Source organism: Gracilinanus agilis, chromosome 2, assembly GCF_016433145.1.
Source record: "Gracilinanus agilis isolate LMUSP501 chromosome 2, AgileGrace, whole genome shotgun sequence".
Taxonomy (NCBI): domain Eukaryota; kingdom Metazoa; phylum Chordata; class Mammalia; order Didelphimorphia; family Didelphidae; genus Gracilinanus; species Gracilinanus agilis.
Window position 1 is genome coordinate 84,621,509 of NC_058131.1, and position 23,774 is coordinate 84,645,282.

General features: G+C 32.8%; 1 protein-coding gene across 2 annotated transcripts in view; it reads right to left on the reverse strand.

The window, feature by feature from the left end:
• Positions 1–23,774, reverse strand: part of SOS1 (SOS Ras/Rac guanine nucleotide exchange factor 1) — a 177,510-nt gene that overhangs the window by 50,952 nt on the left and 102,784 nt on the right. For both annotated transcript variants that reach the window (XM_044663273.1, XM_044663272.1), the window contains exons 7-10: positions 19,140–19,250; positions 18,954–19,052; positions 4,339–4,466; positions 2,948–3,600 (exon numbers count right to left, since the gene is read on the reverse strand). In XM_044663273.1, the coding sequence (XP_044519208.1) occupies positions 2,948–3,600; positions 4,339–4,466; positions 18,954–19,052; positions 19,140–19,250 (991 nt within the window). The remainder of the gene's footprint in view (positions 1–2,947; positions 3,601–4,338; positions 4,467–18,953; positions 19,053–19,139; positions 19,251–23,774) is intronic.

Genomic DNA, 23,774 nt, shown 5'->3' on the forward strand with positions numbered 1-23,774 from the left:
AAGAAAGAAAGAAAGAAAGAAAGAAAGAAAGAAAGAAAGAAAGAAAGAAAGAAAGAGGAAGAAATACAAGGTGTTCTACAATCTGGTGGCTACTTACCTTTCCAGCTTTATTTGGCAATATCCCCCTTTACACACTGTTACAATCAAAGCAGCCTATTGCTCCCCCATCAAATTCTGCCTCTGCCCATATCACTTGAACATGCTGCCATGTCTGGAAAGACTACTCTCATCTCTGGCTATTGGAATCCTTCATCTTGAAAGACCAGTGAAGTTGTTTCTTCCTCTGAAACATTAGCAGGTTCTTCTAGAGACAATCTCTGTCCTTAAACACCTCATATTGCCCTTTCTGAAAGTGAAAAGCAGCACTGAGGAGAATCTAAGAGTTGGAGTTCGAACTCCGCACCAGATACCAGCCATGAGATCTTGGGCAAGAACTTTCACCTCTGTGAACCACAGTTCCCTCAATCATTAAGTTACAATATGCAGCTCATCAAAGATGAAATAGCAATATGACATGCTTTTTAAACACTGATGAAATAGGCAAGACAAACTGTTTCAGTGGTTCCCTCTTGTCTCTAGGAAAAAAATGCCAACTCCTCTGTTTGGCATTTAAAGGCCTTTACAATCTGGCTTCAGCCTATCTTTTCCAAGCTAAATGCACATTACTAGCCCTCATCCAACCAAATGGAGACATCTCCTGCTCCCAAGAAATGATATTCTATCTCCTAACTATTCCTTTGTATAGGATATGTCTCAATCAATCAACGAGCATTTAAAATAGACTATGTACCAGTACGTGCTGTGGATACAATGACAAAAATGAAACAGTTCCTGTCCTTGAGGAGCTTATATTCTACAGGAGAGACAATATGTACATCAATATATACAAAATTAAAAAAAGTTAATTTTGGTTTCATGCTTAGAATGCTGTCTCCTCTTGAAAACCTTTGTTCCCTTCAATACTGTCTTTAAGTCAGGTATCACTCCTTGCTCCCAACCCTCTCAAAACACTGTGCTTTTACTTTTTTATATATTGTATATTTACTTATCAGTGAACATATGTAGCAGAATGTAAACTCACTGAAGGCAGAGACTTAAAATCTGTATTCCCATTACATGGCATAAAAATGTTTGTTGATTACTTATCTGAAATAAGAGATTTAAATTTTAAATCCACAAAGAGGAGAAAGAGTTCTATTCATACAGTGATAATCAAATTAGTTAAATCTTTAGCATGTGAGCTTTTTTATGTCTGGTTTACAATTTGTAAATAATGAAAATCACTTTAGTCAGGCCAACATATATGTAAAATCTATAGCAAAATCTGCAACTAGTAAACTCCCTATTAAATAATATAACATCCTTAAGTACTTTATAGAATTATAGACTTTGAGCTAGAAGCACTGCAGGAAAAAAGAAGTCTTCAAAAAAGAAAAAAAAAGTTGAGTAGTCCAACTACCTCATGTTAGACAAAGGAAGAAACTCAATTCCACAGATATTAAGTAATTTCCCAAGGTCACATAGTTGATAATTGACAAAGTGAGTCTGAACCCAAGTCATTTCACTCCAAATTCAGCACTTGGGAATTCAAACTGATTTAATATTATTAGTTTAAGTGGAGCAAAATTAGTATAGCAAATCTGGGGGGAGGGGGGGAGAAATGATGTAATATATTCAAAAGTCAAATAAAAATAATGTTTAAAATTTACTCACTCTTTAATTACTAGGTAATTGCTTTATTATTCATCTTAAACAAAGTACTTTATGGTCCTTGGTAATCACGAAAAATCTGATCTTAGAGGTCTCTTCCAGTTCCCAAAACCAAATTCCATTATTTTAATCTATTTATATGCTTTCAGAGAAGACACCTACAAAGGCTTATACATAGAAAGGGTATTTTTTAAAAATGTAATTAAGAAAGTAATAGCATCAAAAAAGAAATGAGATATTGTTTTCTAATGAAAAGTAAATAATGTATCCCTTTACAATGTTAACCCAAATGAGTGCAATTTTGAAGTAACTCAAGAAAGCCTAAAAATTAAAAACTTGGGAGAATTTTGCCTATCATATGCTTTTGTCAACCTAAGAAACACACATACTTTCAAGAAGTAATAGTAATTGAGGGTAGGAAAAAACCATGCAAGTATTTGGGGATTTCTTGCTTTATGGGAAAGGAAACATGTTTAAACATAGTCTCATAAAGCTCTTAAACTGATTAATTTTAGCTGAGGTTTTACTCAGATTTCACACACCTTAAATTTAGTAACTTTTCAGTTTCTCTATTGAATTTCATAATTTATTTTAATTTGGTCAATAATCAGTATTATAAAAACTTAGTTTTAAAATGTAATATTATTCATTGTATCTGCAAAATATTGGACTACATAGTGCAGGGTTGAGAAAACTAAAAATCTTAATTTAATGCATAGAAAATATTAAAAATAAAATTTTCTTATATAACTTCTTGATTTAAAGAACAAAAACTAAGAAGCACCTTCTCCCCAAACACATATTTTTTCTATCATTGCAATTTCACAATGAAAATGCTATCTACATTAATTCAGGTTAAAACACAGTACTAATAATGATGAGAGAGAAAAGAAAAAAGTACAACATGTTTGATCAAAATGGATTACATTCTTACATGTAGTCTGGGTTTCTCCACTTAGGTTTTGTCAAAGGGTGGAAAACTACCATCTCCCTAAGCCTCAGTTCCCTAATATGCAATATATGGATACCAACTATCCCATCTACCTAATAGGATTGTTGTGAAGATAAAATGAAATGTGAAAACATTCAAAAAATTTTGAAACACAACCCTTCTAAAGGTATTATTTGATAAACTGGAACAAAATAAGAAAACAAACAAAAAAAAAGAGTCATGATATTTTCTTATTTTAAGGATAGTGATCTTAAAAGAGAAAGATTAAGGCTTTGGGTTACTTACCAGCATACATATGGTATGTGAGTCGCTCTATCAGTTTAATAACAGTTCCTGCTTTGATGATTGGAATTCCAGATTTGGGTTGCATGTTTTCTTCAAATACAATATTTTCTTCAGAGTCTGGTTCTGCAAATCTATAAAGATCAGAACTTGGAAGCCTCATCTGCTCTTCCTTCTCTTCTTGTAACATTGTTACATCCAGCATCCTTTCTAGAGTACTGCGGTATTGTAAGGATATCAGTGCTGCCATCCAGTTGTTTTTCTCCTCAGCAGACTTGGCAGAAAATATAACACTTTCATCTTTTAAAATTATTTCAAAGGCATGCTTGTATTCATTAGTGTCGTCTTTATCATTGATTTGTACCTTGCGCATAAAAAACTTCTCTTTGAGACGATACTCAGCATTGCTAGCACCAGGAAGTCTTGGCTGACCATGATTTGATTTACAGCAAATCATCAAGCCGTCAAAGAGAAAGATGTGTCTCTCATGTTTGGCACCTACACGTGTAAGGGTTCCTTCCATGATAAACTCATTGCAACACTGTCCAATGTCTTTTCCCTCCCAACCATCAATGTTCTTCTGAATTTCGTTCATTTTCTTTATTGCTAGTTGTTTCCCCTTCATCTGTTGGCTATAAAATCGACATGCAGATTCACTGGGAAAAAGAAAAGTATAATTAGTATAACGAAAAACATAACCCAGAGCACGTGTACACACACACATGTTAAAAAAGGGACCCAGGAGGTGAATTAAAAAAATTTTTTTTAGTTATATTGATGTCCTTATGAATTAAGCTTAAATGTATTTATCTGTTCACAAAGAGATTAATACTGTATAATTATTAAATTTTATAATTAAGAAAACACAGTAAAGAAAATTAGTAGTTTCTTTTGATAGTGATCTATTTTAGAATAATTATTTTAATCTTAGCTGCTAAATATGTAACTACAATAATTCTTTGATTAGTATCTGACAATATAGCACAGATTTTTGTAGAAACATTTAACATATCTTTAAGAAATGGGAAGAAATAGTAAATTGATTCTGGATTGAGTGACAAAATTTATTTTTAAAAAGATGCTATGAGTGTTACTTTGACAAAACAACAAAGCACTGAAGAAATTCTAACCTAGAAGGAAAGCTCTGCCTGTCCTTGTGCTCACCAGTTAGCTCTCAGGAGTCCTGACTAGAAGCACACTGGGAAAACACACAAATATGAAAGCTTTTTTAAACAATAACATATTCTCTTGGCTTTGATGTCACTTCCTCTCAAAGACCAAGCTTGTCACTGAAACTATTTTCCTCATTGTTTACTTGAGGAGGAAACTAGGAACCCTGAATTTATAGCATAGCATTCAGGGTGAAAAGCAGGAAAAAAAATGGAAACATTTACCTCAGCCTCCGTTTTGCAAGACTCTTGGAACATATTCTTTCCATACTGCTCTGAAGGTTAAGCAAAGCAGTTATTGCCTGTTTCAAACATTCTTTGTCTTCCTGGTCTTCACTCTTTTCTTCTAATTGCTGCAAAGTAAAAAAAAAAACAAAAAAACAAAAAACAACAAATATGAATCAGGAGAACAATTGTGGAAAAAACAATTTGTTATCTGTAAGGATGAAGATGACATGCATTCTCTACTTTTCCTTAGCATAAGATTAAAAAGTTAAAAAACATTTTTTAAACCATGTGAGCTAAGATAAATCATTTTTTAAAAGTTGTATTGTCAGAAGAATGGGAAGTATGTGAGAGATGTTATAAAAGTGGAAATGACAGAACTTGGCAACTGATTGGATAGTGAAGGTGAGAAACAACTTAAAAAAAATGATTACACAACTGTTCTCCTACCTTTTCATTCTTCTTATAATACTTTACTCCCTTCCATGTACTCTATGATCCAATGACACTGGACTCCTTGCTCCTTCTCTCTCATGACCCACCACCTTCTGGTTGTTTCTTCCCTGTGCTTGGGATATTCATTCTCCTCATCTCTGCTTCCTAGCTTCCTTCAAGTCTCAGATAAAGTTCTGGAAGCAGTCTTTGTTCTAAGACCACCTTCATTTTATTTAAACTGTACGTTATTTTGTTAGTACACATTGTGAGCTCCTTGAGGGGAGGTAATTGGTTTTTGCCTCTTTTTTGTATCCCAACACATAGTAGGCACTTAACAACTACTAGTTGACAATTTATCACTATTATCTGCAATATATTAAATTCCTTTCTTACTAAAATATATAAAATAGTATAACTCCCCAAATTATTTCTATAAAACTAAGGGATAAATATAAACTACGTAAGTTGTATTTCAATATTCTTACATGATGATTTACAACTTTCAGTTACAAAAAAACAAGTGTGAATATCTATCTATCTATCTATCTATCTATCTATCTATCTATCTATCTATNCAAGTGTGAATATCTATCTATCTATCTATCTATCTATCTATCTATCTATCTATCTATCTATCTATCTATCCACACACATACATACATGCTTTTTATGTTCACTAACAAAATAAGCACTTTGCAAATGAGAATAAAATATTTCCAAGCCATGCTGAGAGGTCTAATTTGCATGATTTCAACAGACTGTTTATTTTGACAATAACAACATAGAAACTGTTTTCATATATCTATTTAGTACTTGTGGGGAAGGGATACCCTATCATGATATTGCCAGTTAGCAAATAAGGAAGCTACTTCTCAACACACAACCTTTAAAAAAAAGGTGAAGAGAAAAAACTATAGTATATGCATTATGGAAAAGTCAATGAAATACCTTTAACTTATATGCATGTTTTTTGCTGCTACCACCCAGGTTAACTAGAAAAGCCTGATATCAAGATAATATTCAAGATATGGTCTTTATTTTAGCAACTTTATAAGAAGGCTAACTGAAGAGCAGAAGCTTAAAATATAGCCTAATTTTAAATCCTATCATTTTGTGCTCTTTACTCCCTTCATGTTGGGATAGTAAGAATTTTAAACTAAGGAGATGAACAAAGCTTTATTTACTACTTCATCAAATTTTCAAAAGGAATGTAAGAACAATGAAACAAAGCAAAATTCTGAACTTCATAATGCAACAATGAAAAAAAAATAATTTCAAAACTTAATTGTTCAGAAATAAAGTTAAATGAAAGTCAGGTATACTAGAACACAGATGTTCAATTTCAAAGTAAGAATGACAATGAAGCACAAAATGTGAAAATGTCTTATCCTACTCATTAAAAAAAATTAAAACTGCTAAGTATTGTAATATTCATAGAAAAATAATCAAAACCTCACAATATTCTACCATAATAAAAAGAATACAATCAAAGACATTCAATAATTTCATCTACCAATCTTAAAAAACATTAATGTCTGAGAAATCTACCTACTTTTTAACATGTAACTCACTAAATTATGCAAATCAATGAACATTTAAAAAATACTAAAACTTAAACCTTTAATACAAAAAATCTACAAAATAAAGGCAATTAAATTTTATAAAATGTCATTTTTACCTTCATAACATTAGGCAAGCTTCTAAAAACAAATTTCAAAGTAACAAAGCTTACTTCTAGTTAAAATAAAGGTGTTTTTGAAAATCAACTGTTCTCTCCTGTCTTTTATTTTATATAGATGGCCTAACCTGGACATGGATGCATGTTAATGATTCAAGATAACAATCACAAAAAGCTGGCAATTGTTGCTAAGGAAACAACCTGTGGCAGCTAATATGTAAATGAGACCTCAATAAGTATGCATCCTCTTGTTACCACAGTGATATTTAATACCTTGTTTTTCATAAGTATCTATTTAATACCTGTGTAATAGTAATACTCCAATTGTACAAATGCAGTATATTGAAAAGATTTTAAAAATAATCAAGTAGCTTGATAATATTTCTACATGAGAGATTAACTTGAAATTGCATAGGGAATTATATTCCACAATTGAATGGAAATCCAAATGCTTTGTGGAGATGACCAATATTTTTCAACAGTTAAGGGAGCCACTTTTAACACACCTTTGCAATTAAAAAGCACTAGAGGAAGTATGTAAAATGGTGCTGTATTAAAATTAAGTAATGAGAAATGGCCAGCTGAGACTCTATTTGCAGTAGCTGTTAAAAATAAATAAATAAAGGAAAAAATACTTGGCATTATTTGAGAAAAGTTACTGAACTATTCAAACCCAATGACCTAATAATGTCATTATAGACAAATATACCAAAGAAGTGATAAGAAGGAAGAAATGTATGTCATAAACCATATGTACCAAATTAAATAAAGTAGTACTTTCGGAGCAATAAAAACAAACAAAAAAGGGGTTTCCAATGTGATAGAAATATGAAAAATACATAAGTTGATATAGCTTAGCACAGTAGGTATAAAACTTTATTCAAGTAACAGACTCCCTAAAAATTAGAATGGACCAAACTAAATTTAAACACTTCTTGGGACAAGAAAAAATATTAAAACAAAGTTAAAATATTAAGAAAATATAAGGTATCTCATAATACAAAAAAAAAACAAAACAACACAACACAAACTTGATGTGGAAATTAAAAGAAAGTTAATTTAAGAATGGCTGAGTAACCCGAAAACTATGAAACAAAAAAAGGACAGCATTTTTTAACAAATCATGAAGGAAAAGAGCAAATTAGAGAGAGTACTCAGCTGAGCTCTCTCAACATTCCTCTCCAAAAAAATTTAAAATAATGCCTCAAATAGAATTCTGGAGTAGCAGAGCCAACAAAAGGATAGACTGAGATGTTCTTCCTGACCAAGACAATTTAGGTAGTTGGAAGAGAAACCAATGATTTGAATTGGACAAATCTGTGAAACATCAAGAAATAATAAAACAAAGTCAAAAGAATGAAAAAAGTTTAAGAAAATGTGAATTATCTCATCAGAAAAAGAATTGACTTGAAAATACATTAAGGAGAGATAATTTAATAATTATCAGGCTATAGGTGATCAAAGAAAGACCTTAGACATTAAATTTCAAGAAATTTCAAGAAAAACTACCCCAATTACTAGAACCAAAGGGTAAAATAGAAAGTGAAAGAAATCAGCAATCACCACCTGAAAGAGATTTCAAAATACAAACTCCAAGGAATATTACAACCAGATTTCGGTGCTCCCGATCAAAGAGAAAATACATCAAGAAGCCAGAAAGAAATCATTCAAATACTATGGAGTCAATTAGGATCACACAAGATTTAGCAGCTATCACATTAAAAGAGTGCTTAAAATATGATCTTCTAAAAGATATGGGAATTACAACCAAGAATAACCTATCTAGCAAATGGACTATAATTCTTGAAGAAGAAAAATGGATATTTAATGAAATAGAGGACTTTCCAGCCTTCCTGATGAAAAGACTCAAGCCATAGAAAATTTGACTTTCAAATTCAAAACTCAAACGAACAATATAAAGATAAACATGAAAGAGAAATCATAAAGAGATTCAATAAGGTCAAACTATTTACCTCTCTTTATGGGAAGATGATACATTTAACTTCTAAGAACTTTATCATCATAAGGGCAGTTAGAAGGATTCCACACAGAAAGAGGGAATGGGAGTGAATCAACTGTTAGAATGATGTTTAAAAAATATATAGATGAGAAAAAAGGATGCTCTGGAAGAAGAGGGGAAAGAAAGGAAGAATGAAGAAAATTATCTCACAGAGATTCACATGGAGCAACTAGGCAACTAAGTAGAGAGCCAGGCCTAGAGATGGAAGGTCCTGGATTCAAATCTAGCATCAAACACTTTCCAGCTTTGCGACCCTCTGCAAGTCACTTAATCCCATCTGCCTATCCCTTACTGCTCTTTTGCCTTGGAATTGATACTTAGTATTGATTCCAAGTAAAAAGGTAAAGGTTTAAAAAAAGAGAGTTGTACAAGGAAGAGCCTTTTACAATATATCTTTCTTATAATTCATAATGTATGTGTTCTTTTCTGGGACGGAGGAGATCCAATGTAGTGATTCTTTAGACATTGCTATGTGTGGATGACATCGTACCAGCTACAGTACTTGGTCGCAAAGACTTTGGATATTGACATATAAACAAGGAGCTCAAAACACACTATGTGAGCACTGGCAATCGAGGGCATCGGGAAAGGTGACAAAGCTGAAGTGGAGAAGCTGTTAGGGAGCACTGTGGACACTAACATGAGAGGTGGAAGGGCAAAGACAGGCTTGACAAGCAGAATGTGCAGAGCAGAACACCAGCTCTGAGGGCAACAATCTGATATCCGTCTGGAAGAAGCCTGTGGGGGGCCCATGGTGTTCCCCAGAGGTCAGGACAGCAGGGACAGGACAGACATGGTAGATGGGATTTAGGAATACATGTCACAGCCAGCTTGAGGAGAGACTGGATGCAGGCAAAGGAATGAGGAAGCCCTGGCCAAGGGGGACAGCCAGGCAAATGAAAGAGGGTTGTTGTGGCAGCAGAACCTGGGAAGATGTGGCAGTGCACTAGGTGTAGGGGGAGGAAGAGGGCAGAGATGAGGAGGACTACAATGTTTAAACCTGGCTTGGAGATGAGATGTTCTGGGTTCAAATATGGCCTCAGACTTCTTAGCTGTATGGTCCTGGGCAAGTCACTTAATCCCAACTGTTCAGCCCTTATTGCTCTTTGGCCTTGGAATTGATGCTTGGTATAGATTCTAAGGCAGAAGGTAAGGTTTTTTAAAAAATTAGTTATAATTTTTGTTGGGGCAGCTAAGTGGTGCAATGGATAGAACACTAGGCCTAGAGTCAGGAAGACCTGAGTTCAAACCTGGCTTTAGACACATTGGGTCACCCTGGGCAAGTCACTTCAACTTGTTTGCCTCAGTTTCTTTATATGTAAAATGAGAGGGAAATGGCAAACCACTCTAGTATCTTGGCCAAGAAATCCACAAATTGGGTCAGAAATTCAGATATGACTTAAACATTCAACAACAGATTATTGTCACTGCATTAAAAAGATATCTCACCAAAAGTAAAAATGTTTCTAAAGTATTTATATAATAAACATTTAAAATTATTGGCAAGTTTTTTTACTAGCCCGTGGCAATACTTAATAAAAAAATGAAATATCAAAAATTATCATTAATTCTAACTCCCTACATGAAGTAAAACAACAAATAATTTTTAAGGTGGAGATCCTATATGTCCAAATTTTTTTTTGGAGTCTCATTTAGAAATTTTAAATTGCCATTCAATAAATGGTAATTCCAAATAATACACTGAATACTGTACCTAAGAAGAAAACGAATATACACAATCTTACAATACATAATCAACAACAACAAAAATTTCAAAGTTCTCCAATACTTACTAGCTAGATATCTTTAAACAAGTCATTTATACTCTGAACTGTCATTTCCTCATCTGTAAAGTGGGGATATTTGTACTGTAACATGTTTTATAACCTCTCTATATATGTTATATACATATTTATAGCTATATACATATAATATATTCAAACAATTGTGATGTACATATGAATTATTAAAAGGGAGAAAATATATAAAAAGTTATAACGCAAATCTGGCTATAAGAACATTTGTGAGATCCAAAGAAAAACTCTTAGAAAACAGATGCTATTGTGTGATTCTGGGAAAGTCACAACCTCAAAAGCCTAGTCCCTTTCTGCTCTTCTGCCTTGGAATTGATACTTAATATTGATTCTAAGGAAGAAGGGTTAAATAAAAAAAGATGCTACCTCAAGTAATGTAATTTACTCGTAAGGGGGAAAAAGTACCTTGAAATTCACTAAATCACAGTGTTTTGTATGTTATACAGTCTTTAAAAAATAAACAAACAACAACAAAAAAAACCTCTTACCTTTTGGAATTAATACTAAGTGCAAGTTCCAAAGTAGAAGAGCAGTAAAGACTAGGCAACTGGGGTGAAGTGACCTGCCCAGGGTCACATAAGAAGTATCTGAGGACATATTTGAAAACCAGGACCTCTCATTTCCAGGTCTTACTCTCTATACACTGAACCACTTAGCTGCTTCCTACATAGCCTTTTTTGAAATCAATTCTACAAAACAGACACATTTAAAATTCTTAAATTCTTTTCAATGTCACTAAACACTCTGAATTAAACAAAGGACTACCAAAAATGGGGAAGGGCAAAATGCTGATTATGTTAATTAAGGTTTTAGGCACATAAATATTGCTTTTTCCTGGACTTAAGATAATTATTTAGACCTGAATACCAAGACTTAGTATTATTTTTAGCTATATAAATAAGATAATAAAGTAGATTTCATTTTTTTTCTTTTTAAAAAGAAATTAGCAGAATTTACACATTTTATTAAAGAGATCATCATAAGACAGGCAGAACATATGTTAAAAAAATTAAACTATATTTCTAAACCTCAGGCTTATTTTCAACAATGTAAATGAGCATAAGTATTACTTGATCCTTTTTTTGAATAGTGGGTTATATGGATTGCTTTTTTTGTCTATTAGTAAATATTTTAAAGTCAGTTGCATTAATGGGAATAGACCAAAGGCAAAAAGTCTACAAATTAAAAAACTTTAAAAAGTAAAATGCAAAGAATCCAAAAATAAAATAGCACAAAAACAAACCCAAATTTCCCAGATTTGGACTCCTCATAGGGATCCAACTATTCCTAGCTTTTTAGTTATTGAAACATTTTCTGAATATTAGCAGCTCTCTCGCCTACCTGACGAGTCTGAGTTGCAGCCCTTCACTGTTTCCCCTCCTATTGTTGTAGACATCACAGCCATAACAAACATTGAAGAAGAGCTACAAAATGCAAGAATAATGGAAAAAACAAGTTAAAAAACTGAAGGGTGGAAAGGATCCTGGTAATCTGGACAGGAACCCACCAATAAAAAAAAAGGCTAGGAGGAGGAAATTGAAAATGCAAAAAAAAAGAAAAAAGAAAAAAAAAGAAAAAAAGAGAGAGATAAAAACAATCAACCACAACTGCTTTATAGAGCAGATTAGTTGACTTAGGATGCTATATGGAAAATCTAGAATGAAAGACTATTCATCTCTTTTAGTGGCACTTACAATATGTAGACATTCATATTTATGGCCTATGTCAAAGACAAAAGGCCTTTTTTTTCAATACTTTGAAATTTTTTTCCCTTTGGAAAGTTGTGGGAAAGAGTATAGACAGCAGAAAAAACTTCTGTTGTGCTCTAGACAGAGAGAAGTCATATTTTATAATCCTTCCCTCAATCTTTAACTTCTGGTAATAAGACATTAGTTTCTATAAATCTCCAGTTCTTTTCAAGCTATGTGTAAAATTTACTCATGCAAACCTCTTTTAAAATTTTAAAGAGATATATGTAGTGGTTTTAAAAAAGTACATTCAAATCGAAGTAATGAGCCTACTGAATGACAAAAAAGCACACCAAATTGTTAAAAAAAACCTGTGCTTCTGCAGTCAAGGGCCCAAACAGCAACTATCATACACTGAACATACCATCTACTAGTAAAAATATTTATAAATATGTATATAATGGGTGCAATTAATCCTTTTCCTTTGCACTAAAAATAATTTAACTGTAGCTTTATGGATGGGATGGAAATGTCTGGGTTTCTGTAACTGAGTCAACTTTCTAAGATTTTAAGATGACAATCGGGATAAACTGCATTGGTAGAGGGGAAACCTCCTTAAAACTTCCCTAGAATAATGAAATCAAAGGTATGGTTTAAAAAACCAAACAATACATGAAAGCCCAAAACAAAACCTAGTTTGAGGGAAAATAGATCTATCTTTACATTTTTAAAAGTTTGAATGTAGTTTTGCATTTGGGGGAAATCTGTTGCAGTTATGACTTTTATGTTTTAAACCTTTTCCATTAAAATTCCTATGTTTTTTACCCGTGATGTTGGCAAAGCAAAAAACCAACCAACCAAAAAAAAAAAAAAAAAAGAAGGTGGAAAATTTAGGCCTATACTTCAAGTAACTTGTCATTAAAATATCTGAAAAATTCAGTACTCTGATGAGATTTTATTTTTTGAAAATTGGCATCATTGCTAAGATAAATAATTAAAACATTAAAATAGTATTTTGACAATTATAATACTTCTGTTTGTATTGGTTCCTTATTTAATTTCATGTCAACTTATATTTTAGTTCTATTGATTCTGCAATGATACCTAAACATTCTTTTCTTTTCTACCTAAACAACTCTTCCATACAATGGCACCTTTTTTGGAAAATGTCAAAGAGAATACTGAAATAGAGATTCTGAGCAACATTTCTAGCATTTCTCTTATTTTTTTTTTAATTGGTGAGAAACTGTCAATAATCTCAATGCCATCTATTTTGGGTACTTAATCTAGGAATATTTACATTCCTATTAGATTTTGTCTGCCATTTTAAAGTGATTTAAATAAACAACCAGGACTTTGGACTTTCCAGAAGAAAGACATGCTTATGGATGATAGATTTAGAGAGCCATCTAGCCCTTCATTATACAGATGAGGAAACTGAGGCTGAGAATTTAAGTGACTTGCCCAAGGTTGATTAAAAAATTATTTTCAAATTTTAAAGCTGAGATATTGATCTTATACATAAAATTAAACTAATAAAATGAAATAATAAAATACATACTTTAAAATCTGACAATTCAAAATGAAGACGCACCATAAACATTAAGACAAAAAGTTTTTTCAAGCATAACTACTAAATTACCAATAAAACCCATTTGTGTGTTGAATAGATACCTTAGCAATATCTCAGAAGTGAGAAAAAATACTTCCCTCTATATTACATGGAATAATATCGATGGCATTCAAAAAGAAAGTATAATCTACTTAGGCATTAAATAGTTGAAGATAATCCTGAATGATTTTCTTATTTGTCTGGTCAAATACAATGAAATAGCTACAGAACAAAAAGTATTGCTTATTTTAAATAATTTTAAAAGTCCACTAACTAGGATTATTGTACTTTCTTAAGAAGTACCCCAAACTTGAGAAATGAAACAAATCAAACTTTATATGAAAAACATTTTAAAATAAAACTATTATAAGCTTAAAAAAATTTTTTTTACCCATAAGGTATTCCTAACAACATAATAACAAACTTTAAAGTCATGGAATTTCACATATACAAATGAGTATAAAACAAACTACAATAAAATGTTTTGCAAAGAAAAAAAACCATTTATAAACAATACCCTTGTGTTGAGGAACACCCCACCCAACAGAAATGATGCTTAGATCAAAAACCAAAGAAAACTGACTGATTCAATGTGGATGTGCTAAGAAATGAGTTTCCAGGTACAACCTGTATGAAAAGGATATGACTATTCTCAACCTCCTGCCCATTGCTGCAACTGGCAACAATTTTAAAGAGCTGCTGTACCTAGAGTCCAGATTTCCCAAATTTTCCCTTGTATCTTTCCATCTCTTTATGGAATCAGAAGCTGATTTAAATAATTCTTCCTTAAATCTCAGCATGACAGACATAAGGAATAGTATAGCCAAGAAAGCAAAGTAAAAGAATTACTATACATCTGAACATTTATACATACAGGACAGAAAGGAAAATACTATTTAAGATCTAGGCTGTAGGTCCCAACTTCTTTTGTGGGAAGGGACTATTTTCTATTTGAACTACAAGCTTTGGAAAACAATAGTTAAGTTGTGACTGTTGGTTGTAGCTGAAAGCTGCCAAATACGACTTTCTTCCTTTTAGCTCCTTAGTATTCTGAGAAGAAAAGGAGTTCTAAGGATGTCTTCCAGACACAGCTAGATCTGGCTTCATGATCAAGGGACTAGGGACTAGCCTTGGCTCTATTAGAAGGCACTCTCACAAATCTGAAAAATATGTGTTCAAGAGGTATAGTTTTAAGCAACTGCTTAAGCAATATACCTAAGCAATGTATATTATTATTTGTAAACAATAATGGTCAGACAACTAGGGCATTAAATAAAGTATTACAGATCAGGAGCAGGAATGGAATTTGGAGATATGTAGACCAACATTCTCACTTTATAGATGAAGACACTGAGGCCCTATGAGATGAACCAGCTTGTCTACATGGATGGCATTGTGAACAGGTATCAGCTGCAGATTTGAAAAGCCTCTGAGTCCAGAGCCAGTGGACATGGAAAGGATACTTTGTGTTTTTCACTGTCAACACCATGAATCACAGGTTCAAATGTGGATGAAAAGCTTACACTTTCAATTTGAAAGTAATTATGCACCTAATAGCAATGTCAGCTGCAGACAGAAGCAGCTTTGAATCTTTAATCCTCCGCATGTTTTATATGCCTATGGGACAAATTTTTGGTGAACAGGGAAGTAAGTACTGTAGAATGAAAAGTCTTATGGAAAAACCTGATCTGATTCATGAATTTAGGGTTTTAGGTGAGGACTCAAAACTATAGTAATAATGTGCAAGTAGAACTTGTTTCGTTTTGGTTTGTCATAAATAAAATATATTGTGGTTAAGATATAACTATAAATTAGATGAAGTAGGTGCTAGAAGGAAAATAGTGAAAATGAGGTCACTAAATCACAAATCCAAAATTAGAAGCAAAGATAGAGGCTAGCTAGTTTGACCCTTTCATTTTATATATGAGGAAATAGATCTAAAAATTAAGTGACAGATGCAGATAGTAAACTGCAAAAAGTGGGGTTGTAATCAAGGTTCTCTAATGCCAAACTTGGCACTTTTGCCACTATACCAGAATCAATTCAAACTTGGTATTTTCTTTCTTTAACTCAAACTTGACATTTCTTCCTTCCTCTCTTCTTCCCTTTCTTTCTATTTTCAATATACTATACTGAGGCTGGGGGAGAATTAAAAACAAATAAGACATTTGTTTCCTATTTAAAATATTTCCTGGTTCCCCTACAGTAATCATAATATTCGTTACATTCAATACTTAAATTAATACTAATAGTTATTATTATTCTCTACCTCTTCAAATTATCTTGTACTTACTTCCCAGTTCACCTTTTATATCTCCCCCAAAGAATGTAACCTTACTTGAAGGAAGGTCCTGTTTTTAAATTTTTTATCTCTGTATCTCCATATCTAGCATAGTGTTTCTCATATACAATGTGCATATTAAGTGCTTATTGAAGGACAGCTGGAAAGCACAATAGACAGTGTCCCGCTAGGAGTTAGGAGGATCTGGGTTCAAATCCAATCTCAGACACCTCCTAGCTGTGTGACCCTGGGCAAGTCATTTAACTTCAATTACCTAGCTTGCTACTTTTCTGTCTTAAGATCCTAAGACAGAAGGTGAAGGTTGGGAAAAAAAAAGAAAGCTTATTAAATTGGAGATACAATCTTTGTCCTTAAGAAGATTTAAGTATAGTTGGGGAAGTAACATGTAAGCACTTTGTAACTTTAATGTAAGTAGCGATAAATTTAATACAGAGGTAATCAGATAAAAGAGAGAGAAAACTTCTAGGTACTGATTTCTAAGAAAACTTCATTGAAGTGAAAATATGTGATCAAGGTACTTAAGGTGGGATATCAATTTGAAGAAACATGAGGACAATATTCAAGTTATGAAAACACCATGAGCAAAGGAGGCAGAAAAGTGACTGGCATTTTAGAAGTGATGGCAAGTGGTTCAGTTGATCAGATTATATGAAATGTAGTATGTATAGTGTGAGATAAGACAAGTGAAATAGGCTAAAGGAAAATTGTACAAAATTTGAATATGAAGTTATGGAATCTAGAAGTTAATCAATGCTCAGAAGGAAGCTGTTGAAAATTTCTGAGCAAGGGAATGAGGTGATCAAACCTATTCATTGGAAAGACTACTCTAGAAGCAAAGTGTTGGACAGAATAGATGGAGAAACTGAAGATTTAGGAAATCTGTGCCACTGCTAATGTCCAAGTGAGAGATAAACAGAGGCTGAGTCAGGGTACTAGTAGAGGGCAAGTGGTAAGACAGGGAAAAGAAAGATACCTCTGTTGGTAGATCCCTGTAAATGTAGAAGAGAGGAACTAAAGATGACTCAGCAAACATAAAGACTTTAAGTAATAGAAAAAACAAGGATAAAACTGAAGAAAGTAGGATGATAGCGACCAATGCTGGTCCCAAAAAGGGATGAATATGAAAGAGTATGGAATGCTGTATATTTTAGTAGATTCAGTTCAATGTTTTTGCTGAGAATTATTTTATTTTATTTATTTAGTAAAAAATTTTTTTTTTAAACTCTTACTGTGTATTGGTTCCAAGGCAAAAGAGTGGTAAAGGCTAGGCAATGGGGGTCAAGTGACTTGCCCAGGGTCACACAGCTGGGAAGTGTCTGAGGCCACATTTGAACCTAGGACCTCCTGTCTCTAGGCCTGGCTCTCAATCCACTGAGCTACCCAGCTGCCTCCTGAGAATTATTTTAAAAGAATCTTTATAAGGGAAGATCTCTAGAGATGAGTGGAATATTTAGAAATAGATATATGAAAACAAAAAGAAACAATATAACTTTAAAAAGTAACCTATATATTATCAACTATCTCCTTAATTGTCTTTTAACTTTTAACATGTCTCTCAGCTCAAATACCCTAAACACCAGTTTAATGAAAAAGCCACCCTAAATGACAAACCACCCATTATAATAATGTAAAATTCACTAAGAAAGGAAGAATGAGAATGGGGTGAACTTGTATGACTTGTCACTTTACCTTAACAGGATAACGCTTGTTTATTTACTATTAAAAAAATCATCTCATCAACTGCTATGATATAAGCTAACAGTTATTGCTAACAATGAACAAAACCATAATTCGTTATACCAAAACGATGAAGTTTTAAGAATTTTTTTAAAATTAAAACAATAATGTTATATTTCTTGTATTTTTGAAAAGACTTTTAAAAAAGATCATTGGAGGTATTTTTACAAATGAAGAATCAATAAGATAATATTAAACCCCTTCTTCATGTTTTGCTAGTTCTGAATTATTACTGTTTTGAGAAGAGCAGCAGCATGCCAGAGTGGGTAGAAATCCAGCCTGAGAGAAAATAATCTGAATGCAGGTCTTGCCTCTCTGATATATCCAAGCCTTCTGACTTTTAACAAGTCGGAATAATTGCTGATCTTCATTGGTAGAGGGAGGCTGGTCACTAGAGAAATCTTTACACTGATGAATTCAAGAAAAATGTATAAACAATGCAATAATCTCTTCAATAACTCAGTTACAATTTAAAAAATTGTGAAGAAATTTACCTGTGAAAGTAGTCCAAATTATTAAACGAAGAATATTACATTTTTAAAAGCCCAATACTTTTACTGTACTACTAAACTTCAATTTATATGGACTGAAACTTTCCTTTTCCTTACTCTTTAAGGGTGGAGACTATTTTTGTGTCTTTATCCCTGGTAGCTAGTACAATGCCCTGACTATAGGAAGCACTTTTAATATAGTTGTTGAATGTAATTTCTTTACTATTGATAGATACTGTCTATTTTAATAATTTTTAAGATGTTGCCTAATTAAAGAAGCAGAATTATAGCATGTGATTGGAAAAACAAATTTCTCTTTCATTTAGTTTTTAAGTTGAGTGTCTAGAATTCTATGCCTATAAGAAGAAATTTTATAGGAATAACAAATTAGGAATTTCAAAGCAACAAACAGCTCTCAAATTGGAGAAATGGCAAAACTAGATTGTATAAATGAAATGAACTAGAGCTCTTCCTTGCTCTTGTTCTTTCACAATCTTTAATTTTCTATTATAAAGCTAAAGAAGAAAATGGAGATATAGAAATGCAAAAGATGGAAAGGTTATTTTCAGCTAAAAGTATGATAGAGAACAAAATATATGAAATCCCAGGAAAGAAGATAAAAGACAAAAAAAAGTATAAGAAATATTTTGCAACCTACTTTTCAAAATGCACAAAAAATGTTCCCCTATTTTGAGCTTTCACATTTGGTTTATATTTACCATGAGAGTATGAACATTATAGTGCATATGCTGAAATGATTTATCTTGAAAGAAGAAAATTATTATTATTAGGAAAATTAGCTGAATTATTTTTTCATTGAAGAGTACTGGTTTCTTACCTTTAAAAGTTCAAAGTAATGTAGACAGTGGTACACAGGTGCTAGAAGTAACCTGGGTAAAACATACTGAACAGCTTCTTTGAAACCTTCACCTATTGACTAGAAAAGAAAGTGATTTATATAGTTATAGTTCTTTGTTTGCTGATATAACAATGGGCAATTTTATGTAAAAAAAAATTATTATACCTGCAAATAGAGGGCGGCCCCCGGCTTGGATAATTGACTAAGAAAATGGTCATGAAAACCAGGTCGTAAAATATCTTGAGCATACGATTCATATGGATCAAATGCCAATTCCTTTAAAAACAAAAGGCATAGAAAACAAATACTTTATAACAAAAAAAATTACAACTGAAATTTCTTATTAGAGATAAATATGCCAGGATTAGAACATTCTCTTTAAAAATAAAATCCAATCTAGATACTACTCTTTTATGGCATTTTTGTAAACAAAATTATTACATGGATCTTAGTAAATTGTCACATCGTATGTCCTATATTCCACACAAAAAAGAAATATATAGTTTCTTACAAATATTATAAAAGGTTCATTTATGTATGACAGCACCTGCTACTTACTATAGGATCTAAACACAACTGTAGTTAAATAAACAGCTCAACTAATAATAAGCTAAATCTTTAAATGATTGTATAAGAAAATAACTTTCTTATTTATGAAACCCCATAGGTTATAAAACTGACTCAGTTACTGAATAAAATATTTCTTGATTTAACTCTAGAGGGTCTACATCTTATAAAACTCACTGTCCAGATCAAAAGAAAAAAAAAGTTTCTTTTCATATGCAAAAGATTGGTATAAAGCAAATATCTTCTCATTCTCTCTGGTATTAAGATCATACTTTTCCATCCTGTAAATGGAAGGCAAATTTATAATATCAAAGATCAAATACTCTGGTGTTCACAAAATACACTAAGGATTAGTATAGTACAATGGAAAAAGCAATGACTCTGATGTCAGAGAACTTGACTTCAAATCTTGCTCCTATCATTTAATACTGTGTGACCTTGAGTAAGACTCAGAATTTTTCTGTTCTGGACCTCTGTTCCCTCATGGGTGAAAAAAAAGTATTGGAGCAGATGGTCTCTAAGTTCCCTTCCAGTTCTACACCTATAATCTTATGACTTTATTTTGAGTAAAATATTAAAAAACATTCACATAAATTAAAGACAATGGCAGTTTTTTTCTAACCATAAAATATCCTCAATTCAATATACACCTACATAGCTGAGAGTAGGAGTCAGTAGGTTAAACAATGTAATAAATATACTATTGACTATCTAAAATTCGCTTTTTAAGGTTTTATGAAGCCCACTTTTATTTATCTTCCTGTTTCCTCTCCTTTTGTCTTAAGAAAGTAGTTGTTTTAGTCATTTCGGTCCTGTCCAATTCTTTCTCGTTGGGGACTTTTCCTGGCAAAGATACTAGAGTGATTTGCCATTTTCCTCTCATTTTATAGATGAGGGAAACTGAGTCACACACGTTACATGATTTGCCCAGGGTTACATTGCTAGTAAATGGCTGAGACTGGATGTGAACTCAGGTTTTCCTGACTCCAGGCCTGGCACTCTATCAACTCCACCACCTAGTGGCCTGAAGGTAGAACTGGGCTTAAATGGATAGCCAGATGAGGCAACCTGGCTTAATTGACAAGACTATCTTACTTGGAATCCTAAGACTATAGACAATCAACAAAGAAAAGTTTGGCCTTTAAAAGCTAGTAGGACAAGGCCCTCCCTCTGCTAGAGACAATAATGATGCCTAAGAGAAGGAAGAATAAAATCAAACCCTGATGTGGACTGAGGGGGGTTGCCTGAGGAATTCAGGGTCTTGAGGGTTCCTATCTGGACTTTGCCACATGGTAACTATGTGACATACAGAAGTTTCTTTCCTCTGCCTATGGGCAACAGGATTTAAATCGGGAAGGACATTAAAGATAATTTATCCAAATTCCCTTCACCTGAGAGCCAGCATGGCTGTGCATGAATACATGTTGTAGATTTTAAGAGAAATCATCTCTGAAGTGAGCTTAGATGATTTGATTATGGTTGGTCAGTAATGAGGCTGATATATGTAGTACCCAAAAGAAATTAAACAACAGTAATAAAAAGAATGAACTTTTATATAGTTTTAAGTATTATAAAACCCTTTTAAATATCTTATCTGAGCATTACAATAACCTTTTGAAATAGCAATTATGGGAATTGTCGTTCCCATTTTGTAGATGAGGAAAAAGGCTCTGAAAGGAAAAGTGAGTTGGCAATGAACATATAGCTAGTGAGTGCCAGAGGTGGAATTTGGATGCAGACCCTTCTGATTGCAAGAGTAGCATCATACTCACTATCCCCAAACTGCCACAGTCTTGGATATAGTTGCCCAAACATTTCTAAAATTACATACTTTCCAAAATTTTTTTATGATATAAGGTAAAAGAATTAACTCATGTGTAGCATTATTTGAATATCAAGTTTAAACTATGTTTTAATTGAAAGTAATTCAAGGGCAAAAATTATTTAAAAAAACCAAATTATGCTAATTTTTCATAATGAAATAGATGTTGCAGAAAGAGTTGATTTATAAAAACACTTTCTCAAGCTACATTTCTCAAGCAAATAATAATTTGAGAAAGCTCAGTAAAAATTTTGTTTTAATTATTATCATCTCATTACCCTATAGACAAGTCCAAACAAAATAGCTTGTCTTAAGAGATATTTTCCCACACAAGACTCTTCTCCAGACAAGGAGAATCATGTTTTGTATGATTGCTCAGGCTAGAGGAGTGAAATATACTTCTGATTTTTGGAATACTTAGAAAGGGGGAAAAAAAAAAAGACAACCAAAGGAAATACTTAGAAAGGAAAAAAAAAGGCAACCAAAGGAAATACTTGGAAAAAAAAAAAAGGCAACCAAAGAATGTCTTAATTAGAAAGATTAGGACTTCTGAGCTGTGCTGTCCCACACTCTTAAGGAGCTTTATGAAAAGTGAGGCAATTGTTCAAAAGTTGTACTGGATCCTGAAGCATAAACAGCACATGTAGTTCTAGAAAGGTCAGTTCTGGGAAGGAGAAAGGATAGTTAGTGAAGAAAAAGTAAAGGAAGATTGGGTGAAGAAGTGGATTAAATTCTAAATTGAAAGTATAAAACAATGAGGTAAAGTTTATGAACTATTCTCAGTATAGTTTTGTCCATAGTCAAAGAAAATACATAGAAAGAGGAAGTGAGGGAGCACAGTGGACAGTTTGGTGTCAGGAGGTCCTGGGTTAAAATCTGCCTCAGAAATTTCCTAGCTGTGTGACCTGGACAAGTCACTTAGCCCCATTTGCCTAACCCTTGCCCTTCTGTCTTAGAATTATTACTAAAACAGAAAGAAAGGAAGTAAAACCATAATTTTAAAAAGGCATAGAAAGTATTCCTATCTTTGTTGACTGACTATATAAAGGAATAGGGACTCCATGGAGGAGGCTGGGAAAAAAGGCCTACTACTTGACTGGTCAAACTTTATAAGTTTACTTATAAGAGGTAAAAAAGATGCTAAGTCTCACCTCCTAGTTGATCTGTGTAATCTTTTAGCCTGCCTACCTTAGTCACATTCTAACTTTGTCTGCCCCAAACTCAGAAAATTAAAGTTTGTTATTGCCTTAATAGCAATTGTTTCTGTGGTTTTAATAAGGCTAGAAAGTATTAACGTATAAATGTTGGTGAAAAGGATATTTCATTAAAAAATGTGTTCAAAATGAAATATAACTTTTGGACATTATATGCAACTCAGATGATAATTATGTCTGCTTAATCTTACTAAAATTTTTAAACCTATATAATAAATCTCTTCATAGTCCTTAAGCAGAGATAAAATTAATATGAAGAGCAATGTTACTCATTATTAAATTATATTTTTTTTAACATTTGAAGGGGATATTCACATAATGAAAATTTTTAAAACTGAGTTGTAATAGAATACTGTGTTTTAAGCCAGGGATATATCTGCAAATTTTTATTCATCACTGATTAATATTAAAAAGTGGTTTAAAATATTATACTCAAGAATGAACTTGAAGTTCTGCATAATCAGGTATTAAATCAGTATTAACTAAAGCAGTGATGGGCAAACTTTTTAAAGAGAGGGCCAAAGGAAAGGAAATACGTCATCTGTCAATCTGTTTCTAAGGCAACTCTTTCGAAGTTGCATTGTATTGTATCCTACTCATTGTATTCATCAGATTAGGAATAATGTCATGCTGCCAGACAGAACATTTCAGGGGGCTGCATCTGGCCCACAGGCTGTAGTTTGCCCATCACTGAACTAGAGGATTTTTAAAAAATTTAAATTTACCCTAAATTCAGCCCACAAGTTTTAGAAAGCAAAGTCTTGGATCATGAGGAGAAGAAAAACAGAGGCAACTAAAGAAATAGCCCATTATTGTTAGTGCCTGACACTTTTTCTGGATCTTTCAAAAAAGACAGGGCCACCAGTCTTTTCTCCTAGGTGCCCTTAGTCATGCAGGCCTGGTATTTACTTTCCTTCCATCTGTTAAAGAGAGTTATTTCATTTCAGTGGCCTTTCACAGTAGCCAACACAAAAGCAATGTTTAATAAATGCTTACTGATGTAATTTAACACACCTCAGCTTCTCTCAATTATATTGTAGGGGAGCAGTTTTAGAGTAGATCAGCTGCCCAATGTTCTTTTAGTCCTTTTATGGTTGCAAAAGATGGTTTTTCTAAGGCTTAACTGTATAACAGGATTTCTAGTAGCAAAGAACATGAAACCAAGTAGATGTTCTTCGAGCAAAGTGGCTAAACAAA